The 13,454-nt window shown below is 42.6% G+C and overlaps 1 protein-coding gene across 10 annotated transcripts in view; it reads left to right on the top strand.

Moving 5' to 3' along the window:
- NIN (ninein) overlaps window positions 1-13,454 on the top strand; it is a 109,021-nt gene that overhangs the window by 31,272 nt on the left and 64,295 nt on the right. For 5 of the 10 annotated variants that reach the window (XM_050796859.1, XM_050796862.1, XM_050796856.1 and 2 more), the window contains 2 exons: window positions 2,702-2,791; window positions 4,389-4,558. In XM_050796859.1, coding sequence (XP_050652816.1) covers window positions 2,702-2,791; window positions 4,389-4,558 — 260 coding nt within the window. The remainder of the gene's footprint in view (window positions 1-2,701; window positions 2,792-4,388; window positions 4,559-13,454) is intronic. The other 5 variants (XM_050796855.1, XM_050796863.1, XM_050796858.1 and 2 more) reach the window with 1 other exon arrangement.

Raw genomic sequence — 13,454 nt, forward strand, 5'->3', positions numbered from 1 at the left:
TCAACAGGGACAACATAATGTTTTGCCTATGGCAGGTGTTTGGTAAATACGCTTATGCGTTAAACGAATCTGCCTAACACTGGGGAGCATCTTTGAAAAATCTCCTTTAACTTCCAGGAAGCAGCTATGGCTGCTTCATTCCAGGTCCTGAGCTTGTGTTTTTTGCAAAGAAAGCATTCAATTGGATATCTAGTGTTCAGGTTTTGCATAATGATTTTAGCTTCTCTTAGCTCCTCATTGCTTTGTCTTTGGCCGTTCATGCAGTGGTTTCAGGAGAGCTGAGCATTTTAAGCAGTGACCTGTATCACATCTGATGCAGATGTGGTGATCTGATGCAGTGGTCAGTTTTAGGGGAGAGCTTTAAAAAGTGTACTCTGTGTTGCTTGAAACCTGGAGTAGGGGAGGCTGTGTTTCTCCCCTCCACACTGCTAGTGGGAAAGGAATTGGGCAAGGAATGAGGCGGCTGTTGGTTATTTCCCCTGGCTTCAGCTGGCTTATCTACTCAGAGTGGTCATTTTCCCTGACACCACATTTTAACTTTCTTTTTATTATGAGTGCAAGACCTCTGGTCAAGCATCATACATGTGCATGGTGGTTTATCCTGATTTGGAAGGGGAACATTATCACAGCTCTGGAGTTTCCCTTCTCGGGACAGATGAGATGTGAGATAACAAATGTGGCATGTGAGCATCCCAATTGTCGTTTCCAAGGGCAGAAGGAATAGTATTTTCTTCATCTTTTTAACTCCTGGATCAGATGTTTTTCCTACGTGCTCTGTAGAGACTGTCACTCACTTCCACATCACTCCAGCAGAGGACTGAAACAAGGTTTCTCTGTTGTCCCCTGCTCATAACCAAACATTTGGTTTGTGGAATAAAACCTAGACCATTAAACTAGGTCAGGTTGGACTGCCTCAAAGCCACCTTCTTCTGATTGGTGTGTCTCATAATAAGCTTTCCAGGGATGGGGTCTGAGACAGCTCTAGGCAAGCCGGGCTTGTCTGCTTTCCTTTGAAGCCCATTTTAATTTTTGTAGTGATGCCAAATAGGAGAAATGGAAAATGGGAAAGAAGGAAAAATGGCTCAGAATTTTGACAGTCCAGGGAGAATCATAAATATACTTTCAAGGAACTCAAACACTGAAACACTGAAAGCATGGCAGTCCTTTATACTTTGCTTTGGTAGCATTTCTTTTTGTTTTGTTTTGTTTCTGTTTTTGAGATGGAGTCTCGCCCTGTTGCCCAGGCTGGAGTGCAGTGGCACAATCTCAGCTCACTGCAGCCTCTGCCTCCTAGGTTCAACCGATTCTCCTGCCTCAGCCTCCCAAATATCTGGGACTACAGGCACAAGCCACCACACCTGGCTAATTTTTGTATTTTTAGTAGAGTCGGAGTTTCGCCATACTGGCCAGGCATTTCATGTCCCTTCTTGGAGGTGGTGATTGGAGCAGTTACTCTCACCTGTGTTAAAGGAAGCTCTGTGATGTCGATAATTTCATTTCTTAATAAACCAAAAGCCTCCATGTTATCTGACATAGGTAAGATTGTTCCAGAATGACACCCTGAAAAATAAAGGTTCCATCTGGATGTGCTCATAAAGTAAGTAAACTTAGCCCCAGGGTTGCAGTTTTGGATCTCTTCCATTAGGCATGGTCAGAAAGGCTCAAGGCATTCTTTAACTTGAGTGGGTAAGCGTGTCTTAGAGTCCGCATGGTTCCGTGAACTGTTGCTTTTCAGTTCTAAATCTCTGGTTGAGACTGATAAGGAGAAACAGTGTTTTCAATGCTTAACCCAGGAAGGGCTAATAGGAGAAATGGAAAATGGGAAAGAACATTCATGGGATCATGAATGTTCTCTCTGGACATCCTTACCTTTGCCATCTCTGTTCCCTTCGTATCATGTTAAGTGCAGTGAGGTGGATGTTCTAAATGGGAGAGGGATGTGTGAGTGTGTCATTCTACGAGGTGACTATTTTTTAAATGGTGTGATTAATCCACTTCGTTATTGGTCACATGTGTGGTAATGAGAAACTTTAACGCATTTTTCTTTGTGTGTGCTAATGTCTTTATTCCAGAAAGGTTACACAGTTTAGTAGATGTCTCTAGAAATTGACTTTATCATGTTTGTGTATTCTATGAAGGATATTAACTTAAAGTTTGCTCAAATTGGTTATTATATTAAATAAGATAATGAAATAAACGTTTTAATGCCTGGCAATGCAAAAATAAATGAGTAAATAAACCAAAACTCCATAGGGTCCCTGTTGGCTCACAATCTATTACCTTTTATTGCTTAGAAAAAGAGCTGTTTTGAATCCGCCACTGCATCTACACTATGCACTACATGGGGTAGTGAATAGTAAACAACTAGGGAACCATTTCATCCACTGGTAGGTTTGGGATTAGATCACGATGGATTTTTAAAAGATAGTTGTGTTGTCCCACTGCTTTTTTTTTTTTTTTTTTTTTTACCGCTGATGAAGTGCAGCATGCAGTAAGAGCTCCTTCACCACTTCCATCCCCAGGATACGACTTTGTTCTTACACTGGGAAAATACCGTGGTTCATTATCCAAGGTTCTAAGTGTTTCTTTTAATCTTTGCCAAACCCTATGGTCACTAATGGTGTATCTTGTTGTCTGCCACCAAAATTTAAGAATAGGTAATAAATTAAGGATGGTTCTGCATTGCCTCTTATCTGACTAGCATCTGTGGGTGTCAGCTGCCAACAAGTAGCTCGGGTGTCTGGGCCGCTCCTGAATGGTCACAAGCTGACACACTGTCTTCTGATAAAAGGTACCTTCAAATATGCATGCAATTTTCAGTATAAATTTTGTATGCTTAAACACTTCCTGTAAGAGAATCACTCGACCTAATAAAATGACTTGACTGGGACTTTTTAAAAGCTGGATATAAATATCACTGGAAATGATACAGCTAGCATAAATACTTCACTCTGAGCTTTGCTGAGCATTTTCAGGATGTGTCTGGCCACATTTGTGAAGTTAGTGAAATCTGAGCTTGTCCCAGTGGAAGGACATGGCGGGGAGGTGGTTAGTCAAAGAGGGTCGCCAGTCCTCCCTGGGAAACTGTAAAGTAATGGCTGAACCCCAACATGGTTTCAATGGTGGTAAAGGAACAGTCATTCTTTTAGTTCTTATCTAATCAACTGTTGTCGTTTTTATAATATGTGTACATAATCTCATTTAAAAGTCTACATGTCTGAGTTCAGACATACCTTGCTAAGACTCATGTTCAAACAGAATACATATCTGTTCTCAAGAGAGTATGTCTGTGTGGACAATCAGACAACAGAAATCAAAGCATTGCCATCTTTTGTACTTTAATGAAACATTTTATTCTAATGCTGTACAAGGTGCTAAAAAATCTATATCCGAGATAGCATTTGAATAGAGTGAAGTATTTATTTTATTGCTTTAAAGCTCCAATTGTGGAAAAAGCTTAGCTTGTAGTTGTGGCGGTGGAGGTGGTGGTGGTGGTGGTGGTGGTGGTGGTGATGGCAGTGATGATCCAGCAGTGGTGATCCAGCAGTGGTGGTGATGGTGACAGGGAAGGTGGTGAATGTTGAACCTGAGACCTGTGATGTCAAAATGCTGAAGTCCTTCTTTAAGGTCAAGAGATGACTCGCTCCTCATGCACATTCCTTTTTATTTTGTACAACACCGATGCTTACAAAGAGATAAAACAATACAGGTTTTTTTTTTTTTTTTTTTTTTACCGTGGTTTCACATTTGCTATTTTATTTCACTGCTTTTAATTTTACAATGAGATCTTGATGCCGGGTATCATATAAGTAACTAGCTGTCATTAATTACTTAGAATGTGCTGTGTCCGTTTCTTTGTTCTGTTATCCTGCTTGTCTAATAGATCAGAGAGTGGAATGGTTAACAGCGGAATCACTAAGGTAAGGGAGGGTGTTTCAGACTAATTGATGTGGATACTAAGTTTACAGTGCTGATTTGGTGTCCGTTGTATTACCATTTTCTAAGACTTCCTCCAAGGTGATTCTTTGTTAATATGATGTCTCCCCACCCTGCTGGAAAACCCAGCTTAATAAACAGAAGAACAAATGTGACCCCTCACCTTTTCCTGACCTTAATCCTCTACTATTAAGTCAGATCCCTTGCTGCCATTGTTGGATGGCTCCCATCATGTGCAGATATATACTCATGGTCCCATAAATCATTCAGAATTAGAAGGCGTGTTCTGCATCTGACCTGATGGTTCATATACACCCACAGCCACCACAACTGGCAAACAGTGGTGGTCTATTTTGAGGCTGGTATAAGAGGCTGTGTCCAATGGCTGTGAGTGGCAGCTAAGAACTGAGATTCTGATGTCATGTGGCCTCAACTCTTGTCTCCTCACTCAGACTGCTCACTAGAAGCTCAGCCCAAATATGTTAGAGGTGGGAAGCGTTATGGACGAAGGTCCTTGCCCGAGTTCCAAGAGTCCGTGGAGGAGTTTGCCGAAGTGACAGTGATTGAGCCACTGGATGAAGAAGCGCGGCCTTCACACATCCCAGCCAGTGACTGCAGTGAGGTAAGGAGCTGGGCGTGCACGTTCATCTGGATCACGAGTGTGGAGCCCCACGTCAGTGCAGGACAGAGACAGGAGAGCTGAGGGGGTTGATGGCTCGATGTGGGCTTTTCTCAGTTACCAACTCCTTGCTAATCTTATTACTTGCCTTTTGGACACATATAATGTTTCTATCTTTTGAATGTTTTTACCTCGTTTCAGCTTTTGGAGAGCTGACATTTCTGTGCATGCGTCATGTATACATTTAGAGTTCAGGTATGTCCACATCATCTGGGGTCTCCCACTTCTAGTTCTTGAATATCTCTCTCCTCTATAGCATGATCATTTTTAGCTATTTAAAAGGTGAACCAGCTCCTCCCCTACCCTTGCCCCAAACTATAAAACAGCATCTATAGCAGGAAATGAAAGCAATGTGTTCAGGCATTTTGAGAGCCTGCATCTTATCTTTCGTAGTGTGATAAAGCAGCTCGAACACTTGGTTTCTGCCTCAAGATGCTGAGCCAGGGGTGCTTTCCAGTGCCCAGCAGTTGCCATGGTTCTTCCTGCTGGTTTCCTTGCACCCAGGCCTGTCTCGTTCTCCAGCATGCGGAGAGTTGCCAGCCTCCCTCATTCTCCATCTTTTCATTTTGCATATTGCCATAATCTACCAATAAAGGAGGTTCAGTAACATTTTCTTTATTCTTTCTTTATGGCTCATTTACCAGCATCCCATTTATAGAGCATGATTGAAAATGCCATGCTGAGCAAGCTGTAAATATTTCTTGCAAATCCCAGCTCAGACTGGGGCTGCAGATATTTCAGATACTAATATAAATTGGAAAAGAAACAAAGCACCTTAACTTTCTGAAAGTGGTCTGTAGATTGTCAGTGGACTCTGTGTGTGTATGTGTGTGTGTGTCTGTGTGTGTGTGTGTTTGTGCACGCACACCTGTGTGTTCACTGCAGTCTAACATCTATGTTCAGCTTACTGAAATCTACAGGAAGCTTGCTCCCAACAATGGCCCCAGCAATCAGACATCCGGTGTCCTCCTCAACTTTCCAGAATACCCCAAAATCCAAAAGTAACTAAAAAGAGTCCAAGTGTTGAGCCAAAATGTTGGCAAAAAATATGGATATTTGTAAGGACACATGACCAGTCTGCTGATCAGAGGTCTGCATCATTTTTTTAAAAAACAAATGACACTTGTCCTTCACCATAAGTGAAGCAGCAGTGGCAGAAATGTTATTGAGAAGAGAGGGAGAAAAGCAACTAGAAGAGAGAAGAGGGGAAAAAAACCCCACAAAAGTGGTATAAGAGTAGTGTGGATGAGAAGTGACAGCTGAAAATAGAAAAAGCCAAAAGCAGAAAAAGCTGAGAACAGTTTCAGGAGTCCTTCTGCTTTCTTGGGTCTCTTTGCGAATTGAGATGGGGTCTTTCCCCAGTAAAACACATATACTCATACGCACAAAAATTTTACATATATAATCTCAGGGATGCAAGTAATTTACATACTTCAGTTAGTACAGCATTCGTAATAATTTTCTTATTGTCAGGAAAAGTATCATAAAGTCTGTTCTATAACCCTGAGTGGTGTGGAATGTACATCTTTATGAAAAAAATGGTTCAAATGTCTCAGTCCTTTAGGGGGTAGATTTTCGTTATTTGGAAATCACTTTCAAGTTTAATATCTCATTTCCCCAACTATTTCACTCCCCAAGGTATTATTATTTGGTACTAAGAAAGTAAATGCTTACTTATTTTTTGACATGAGTTTCTAGTCCTCATCTAGGAATACCCAGAAAGCTGTTGGGCAGAGCTTTGTTGCTGGCAACATATTTCTTATATCCTTGTTATATGTTATCTACTGGTGCCCAGGGAGATTTACTATTTTTAAAGTGAGACTTTGGTTTCATGTATAAATAAAGATAAGAGTTGAGGTCTGAGCCTGGGCAAAATCTTGTGGCTTATGTCTCAGTTAAAGGGTATTTTGGGACAATCATGTCACCCTTGATGTACTTACAACTTCCCTTAACTCCTCCAGAAACCTCTTAGATATGACCTCTTGATGCTATACACAGTAGCTGTAGCGTTCACCACCCTCCATCAACAGAACTGCAAATAGGGGCCTAGAGCTGGTCATTTCTCTGGATTTCTGTTCTCAGCAAGGACTCCAACTGACTCAACTTTGCTATTCTGTTATATCCCACACCAGAGCAATGCCTGTAGGAATACAAGATAATACCTTTGTATCACACCTTTTTTTGTTACCAAAAGTAAACTCAAACCAAAGCCCATCCAGCTGCTTTCTTGCCTAAAAATAAAGTGTTTTGTAAGCTGAATTGTGCCTGTCAGTTTTCAAATCACTTCATCTCTTTAAAAAATTAAGTTTCAGTGCTGGGCATGGTGGCTCATGCCTACCAGCACTTTGGGAGGCTGAGGCAGGAGGATCACTTGAGCCCAGGCGTTCAAGACCAGCCTGGGCAACATAAAGAAACCTTGTATCTACGAAACTTAAAAAAGTTAGCTGAGCATGGTGGTGCATGCCCTTTGGTCCCAGCTACTGGGGAGGCTGAGGTGGAAGGATCGCTTGAACCCAGGAGACAGAGGTTGCAGTGAGCCGAGATCATGCCACTGCACTCCAGCCTGGGTGACAGAGCAAGACCCTGTCTCAAAAAAAAAAAAAAAAGTTAATAGCTTCACACAAGACATTTTCGATGTTCCTGTTGGCAGTTAAAAGGGCAAAGCCCAGCTTTGCCCAGCAGCTATGGTCATGGGTCACACTCGCTGCCTTCACTGCCGTGTGTGCAGGAATCTTGTGGTACAGCCTTGTCAATGCGTCAGTCTTGCTACTTACTATTATGGCAAGACAGCATTCCTGTTTCTGGCCACTTTCCATATTAGGCTTAGCAGTTGAGGGCCATTCTGTTGGCCTTCAGAAGTTCATGCAACGGGCAGCACAAGATTGCTCTAGAAACCTCTGTTCCTTCTACAGAAGCTGTGCAGGTCTCTTAGGAGACCCAGTGATCTTCCCTGTTCTAGAGTGGCCCCCAGCTGCAGAGTGTAGGGAGGAAAAAAATTCTCAATGATGTGTGGAATCGATTTCCTCCTCTTATAATGAGTTCTGAATCTGACAGTTCTTGTTTTTGTTTTGTTTTGTTTTTTTCTTGAGATGGAGTCTCACTCTGTCGCCCAAGCTGGAGTGCAGTGGCACAATCTCGGCTCACTGCAACCTCCGCCTCCCAGGTTCAAGCAATTCTCCGCCTCAGCCTCCCTAGTAGCTGGGGTTACAGGCACGTGCCACCACACCTGGCTAATTTTTGTATTTGTAGTAGAGACGGGGTTTCACCATCTTGGCCAGGCTGGTCTTGAACTCGTGACCTCATGATCCACCTGCCTCGCCTCCCAAAGTGCTGGGATTATAGGTGTGAGCCACCACGCCCGGCCTCTGACAGTTCTTTATTTTACTACTGGCTGCTTTTTTCTCCCTTTTGGTTGCTGAAAGCCCTTCTGTCTCCCCTCTTTGAGGCTGTTGGGAATTTGGGCTCCCAACTTGGGCTCATACTTAATCTTGGGGCTACTGGGCAATGTGGAAGGAGGGACTGGGGTCGAGTCTCCTTTGATGTGACTATTTCATAAGGAGTAATAAGATGGGGAGTTGGAGCCAGGCCTTCTTTGTTTTGATTGCAATTTTCCTTTGACTTTGGGATCCCAGCTTAGGGAAAGGAGGGATTCTCAGCTCACTTTTGGACTTCAGTTTCCCCTGCTCTCAGATATGCCTCATTTTTCCTAAAATGACTTTTTCTGTTTGTGATGAAGACAATAAAAGGGCCTAAACCCATCATCCGAAGTTAAAGAGAGGGAAATCTGACTGTTGCTACTCAAGAGAAGACTAATTTTAGCTCTAGGTTGCATCAAAGAATAATTTTATTTTTCTGAGGATTGTGGAGGGGTGGGCAGTGGAATGGAACAGTGTCACAATTCCTATGAAAACTGTCCCCAAAGGGGCTGGCTTCCTTCTAGGAACTCATCCTATAGGAATTAGTGAGCAGACAGTCATCTGAAAAGATAAAATAATAATTTCTCCTTTTTTGCCCTCTAAGGTGATTTCATAGTAGGGGAGGTTGCTACAGGTCAGCCAGAATTCCTTCCTAGGCTCTTGGGTTAGTGGTTCACAATGTTTTCTCTGTGTCCTTATTTGGAGGGCCTTCTCCTGTTGCCCATAAGCATAATCCAAATTACGGGTCATCCTCAGTGATTACTGAGAATCATTCACTGCAGTCTACTTACAACTCTACCCTTCATCTCCCACTCAAGAAAGCATCTAGAAATACAGGCATGTGAGAGGGAGGCTATTATAGAGATTGCTTTGAAGCAACTAAGTTTATATTTAATGTAAGTCCACTGTGAAGCTTCAGGCTTCATTACTTACCAGGGACTTGGAGCTCATCTGGTGCCTATTCAGAGTGCCCACTGTGATGTGGTAGCACGGGTGGGAGAGCCCATGTTGGCACTAGGGGGTAGCAAATGTTCTGCCACCTTGGCCTCCTCTCCTGAGTAGAATGTATGAAAATACATCTTGTTACAAGTTGCTTTTGATCAATGTTTTACTTTTGTTTTAGTTTGTATACGTTACAGCCCCAACATAAATTGTAAACATTTTAGTAGTTTCCGTCCCTTCCCCCACCCCATGCTTCTATTGGGCACTTTGATTCTTTCCTGCTGAAACAGAAAATATATAACCTAGCTATTAAGCATATCTCTTCTACCAAGTTTAGTTTACAAGGCAATAAAGCTACTCTGTAGGGAAAGGCTGCTGTAACATAGCCAGATTTTCAGCACTAAAATACGCATTTCAGAATTTCATTTGGAAATCCCAAAGCAGAATGTGCTAATTCATAAGTGACAGGTAGGTCCCACCATCAGGCTACCATGAGGGTTCGACTTCCAATTTCACGTGTTTATCTGGCAAATGGATCCCTTGGGAGTCTGACCTCTCATCTTGGGTGACATTGAAAAGAAAGTGGTGATTTTTCTTTTTTTATGGGATCATTTTCGCTCAAGTCAATTCAGTTGGCCATTTCTATTCTGAATTAATCCAGACTAACAAAGGGTACCTTCTTGATTCCAACCTACGGTGTGATTAATGAGAAGATTTTGGTTGTCACTGTTTTTGCTTTACTTCGTTAAGAAACAAATGAGAGTCAGAAGAGTACATTTTTTGCCTTGTATATTAATAGCTACTGAACTGTCCTTGAATTTTATGCTCATGTTTCTTCTGAGGGTAGGTGGAAGGGAAAACAAAACTAAACTAAACTAATTCTCAGTTCTGTTCTCGATTACTCAGACCTGGTAGAAAAGGTTGTGCAATTAATACAATTGGGGCAGGGCCACTTTGCTTTCTGCCCTGGTTGAAAACAGGGTACACCTTGTTAACTGTTTTCCTCCACAGGGAATAAATCGGGTCTAGTAAGATTCTTATCAACAGCAAGGGGTGTTATACAGTCATTTTTCCAACTGTAGACAATAGTAGTGTAAGCCAAAACCATTGGCTTGCACAGTGTGGTTTAAGTGAGGACCTGAGAGAAAAGTTAAAGCTGATTACTGCACTACAAGCAAATCCAGTCTTTGTGTTGGGACTATGAGGGTAGGAGGATGGGGAGGTGGTTGTTAAAAAGCTTAAAAAAAGACAAACTGATTTTACTACCCTACATAAAATGAAACTTCTTCAAGAAGTGTGAAACTGACTTATCTTTTCCCTTATGTTCATTTTCATGTATGCATAACTTGGCAGTTTATGAATTATTCATTTACATCGTACAGAGTCAATATTTAATTCTGGAGTAAACTTAATAACCAAGAGAAGTTCTGCTAAGATCTTTTGTAGCTGAAATGCACCTATTTTCCTATTACTCCCTTGTTAAATTTTCTGTTCCGGTCTTTGACAAAGCAAGCAGTTTTATTGCTGATGCCATTTATTCTACCAAAGGCTATGATGTCTTCAGGATAGACTTTTTTTTTTTTTTTAATGGAATTCCAGTCTTTTCCTTCATTGTCTTAAGTCTTATCAGATCATATGGCTATTCCCAGAGATGAAACATTCATTCAAGATGCAATTGTAGATCATTTGAAAGTGATAGAAGCCCCTTCAAAGCTTATAAAATGTCTTTTTTTCTGACACACACTTTTAGGCTTTGGTGTCCTGGTAAGCCTTGCTGACTTGATCCCAGCGCAATTCTCTTGGAGACCAGACCCCAGCCCCACCTCCTTCCAAATCAAAAATTTCTAGTATTTATTTTCTAACTAGAAACTAAAATAGGCAAGAAATCAGGAATTAATTTTCGTGATGACAGTAACATTTTCTGTCCTACATATCATTAAATATTTTCCAACAGAAAAGTAGTATTCGTTACTTACTGAGCAGCTCTGAGGAGCAGGAAAGGTATTTTTTTAATCTCTTTCCTTTAAGGACTTTAAAATCCAGTGAACCAAAACTAGTCCCCAACCTTGCTTGGTAGGAGAAGAGGCTTAAGGCCCAAACTCTTAAATTCAGCATTTCCTTGAACCAGCGGTACCAAAGGCCTTTTAGCCTTCAGTGTGGCAGGACTTATCTAAATGTGTGTGAATTTGTAATAGGACTCATCTAAATGTATGTGCATTTAAAAATCGTATTAATTCCTGTTATTCCCTGCATGCACTTGTAGCAGTTAATTGCCTTAAAAGATAAAGGCACTGATTTGCATTCTAGTCGTGACAACCCTGGCCTTAGGAGCTTGTCCCGGAGTTCAGAATGGAGAGATTGGGAGCTGGGCTGTCAGGCTCTCCATTGCCTTTGCCTTCAAAGGTGGCATAGTGGAAAATGAACCACAGTCCCAGGAAGTGTGTCCCTGCAGAAACAATAGCCAGCCCTGCCAGGCACACTCAGCTTCCACTACCCAGCTCAGAGCACAGGCTTTGTAAATACTTAGGACTGTCAGTGAAATACGCCATAGATGCTGTATTTTTTAAAAAGTCTTAAAGTTTCTTTAATGAGCACTCTTCTTAAACTGATTTCTGGTTTTTTTCAGAGACTTCCTGTGCTTAGCTAAATGTGCTGCTCTTCTAAATGCACACTACAGCTCAGTTTGTTTGGGGAGCTGTGTTACTCTAGTACATTTCCTTCCTCTTCTGTCCGGGTTTACAGGGCTTTCTCCTTTCCAAAGGAAAAAAAAACTCTACCCCAGGCTCTGAGGCTGCTGAGATCAGCTCGGCAACCTCTGCTGGGAAAGAATGGCCCACGTCTGCCCCCGTAATGGTTTTAATTAGCCGTACATTCTGCGAGATGCAAAGGTCTGCGCTGGAGCAGATGGCTGGTGGGGGTGGCGGCTGGGCTATTGTGGGCAGGGGCCACACCAGGACCACAGGCTGCAGATGCTGGCCCGGCCTTGGGACTGGAAGCTGGAGATCCAGGAGGCTCGGGCCATCTGCTCTGCAGTCCAGCAAAGCAGATGTCCCTCCAAAGAAAGCATTCCAAAAATCAGTGCCGCCTGTGCAGCCGCCGTGTGCAGAGCACCCTTGTCCAGCTGTAGGACAACGCAAGAGCTGGCTACAATGGCCAGCATGACATTGAGATGCATGGCCCACAGAGTGGGTTTGGGGGGACTCCCTTTGTCTGCCTGAGGGCGTGGGGACTGTCTTGTGAGCAGCCATTTTGGGGCTGGACAACCTCTGACCTTCTCCCCTCTGCCTACTCTCAATGGGTCTGTTGGCCAGTACACTGGCATGGTAATGAGGAAGGACAAGGCAGCCCCTGCCAGCCGTGGCTGCCTAGGGGACACTGTCTGCAGGGAGGGGCCCCAGGGGAAGCCCTGATCCTAAGTTGAATTGGAAATTCATCGCCTCATCACAATCATCATGCTCAAAGCTGTAGTTCTGGGGGATTTCCTTAACTTTATTAAAGGATGATTATAAAAGTTATGTACGTATACAGTGTACAACATGATGTTTTGATATATGGATATATTGTGAAATAACTAAATCAAACCAATTAACATATCAAGGCTCTAGCTTTTAAAGAGAGTCTCTTCTGGGTTTGTTCTTTAAAGCTGGCACTGGTCTGTCTGCTGTTTCTTCTGCCCTTGTCCTAGTTTTACACATCCAAGTAGTAAGAATAGTAATTGTAATATTTATTAACAAATGCTTGGCACTTACCGGGAACTGTTGTAAGTGCTTTCCAAATGTGAAGCACACCGTCAGAGGTACGTGTTGTTATTCATGTACTCATGAGGAAACTGAGGCATACAGAGGTTAAGTAACTTGGCCAAGGTCACACCACGAGTAAGTGGTAGAGCTGAAATTGAACTCAAGTGTGGCTCTGCAGTCTAAACCCCTAAACACATCATTTTTTCTGACTGAAATAATAATAATAGCTAAGGTTTCCTAAGTGCCAAGCATATGGCTGCATGTCCCTTTGGATGCACTGGAGTGTCCTCCTCCCTTTGTAAGGTACTGAGGGGTCACGGAAAGTGGTAGAGCCAAACAACCCAGACAGTGTCTCTGCCAAACCTTTTGCTTCTTTGTCCACAACTGTGCCTCCAGAGTAGGGAGAAACTGAAGTCCCACAGGATGATTTTTATGTGTATTAATAGCCATTCTTCAGTGAGAGGCTACATACATTTCAAGGGAATAAATAAATCTTATGAATTCAGTCTTGTGAACACATCTCAGCCATTGTCCCTTGCTTTCCCCTCTACTTTTCCAAAGATTTTTGTGATAATCGTCCTTCTAGTGCTCATGGCAGATCTGTGTCTACAGGCCACCTGCCAGGCTTCCACTGTGCTGCGAAAGCCATCAGCAATTGAAGGACCCTCTTCCAGAATGATGCTTCCCTTTACTGGTGGTGTTCCAGTAACCGAATGATTTAATACCTCCCAGCCTTCTAAC

This window comes from Macaca thibetana, chromosome 7, assembly GCF_024542745.1.
Source record: "Macaca thibetana thibetana isolate TM-01 chromosome 7, ASM2454274v1, whole genome shotgun sequence".
NCBI lineage: Eukaryota > Metazoa > Chordata > Mammalia > Primates > Cercopithecidae > Macaca > Macaca thibetana.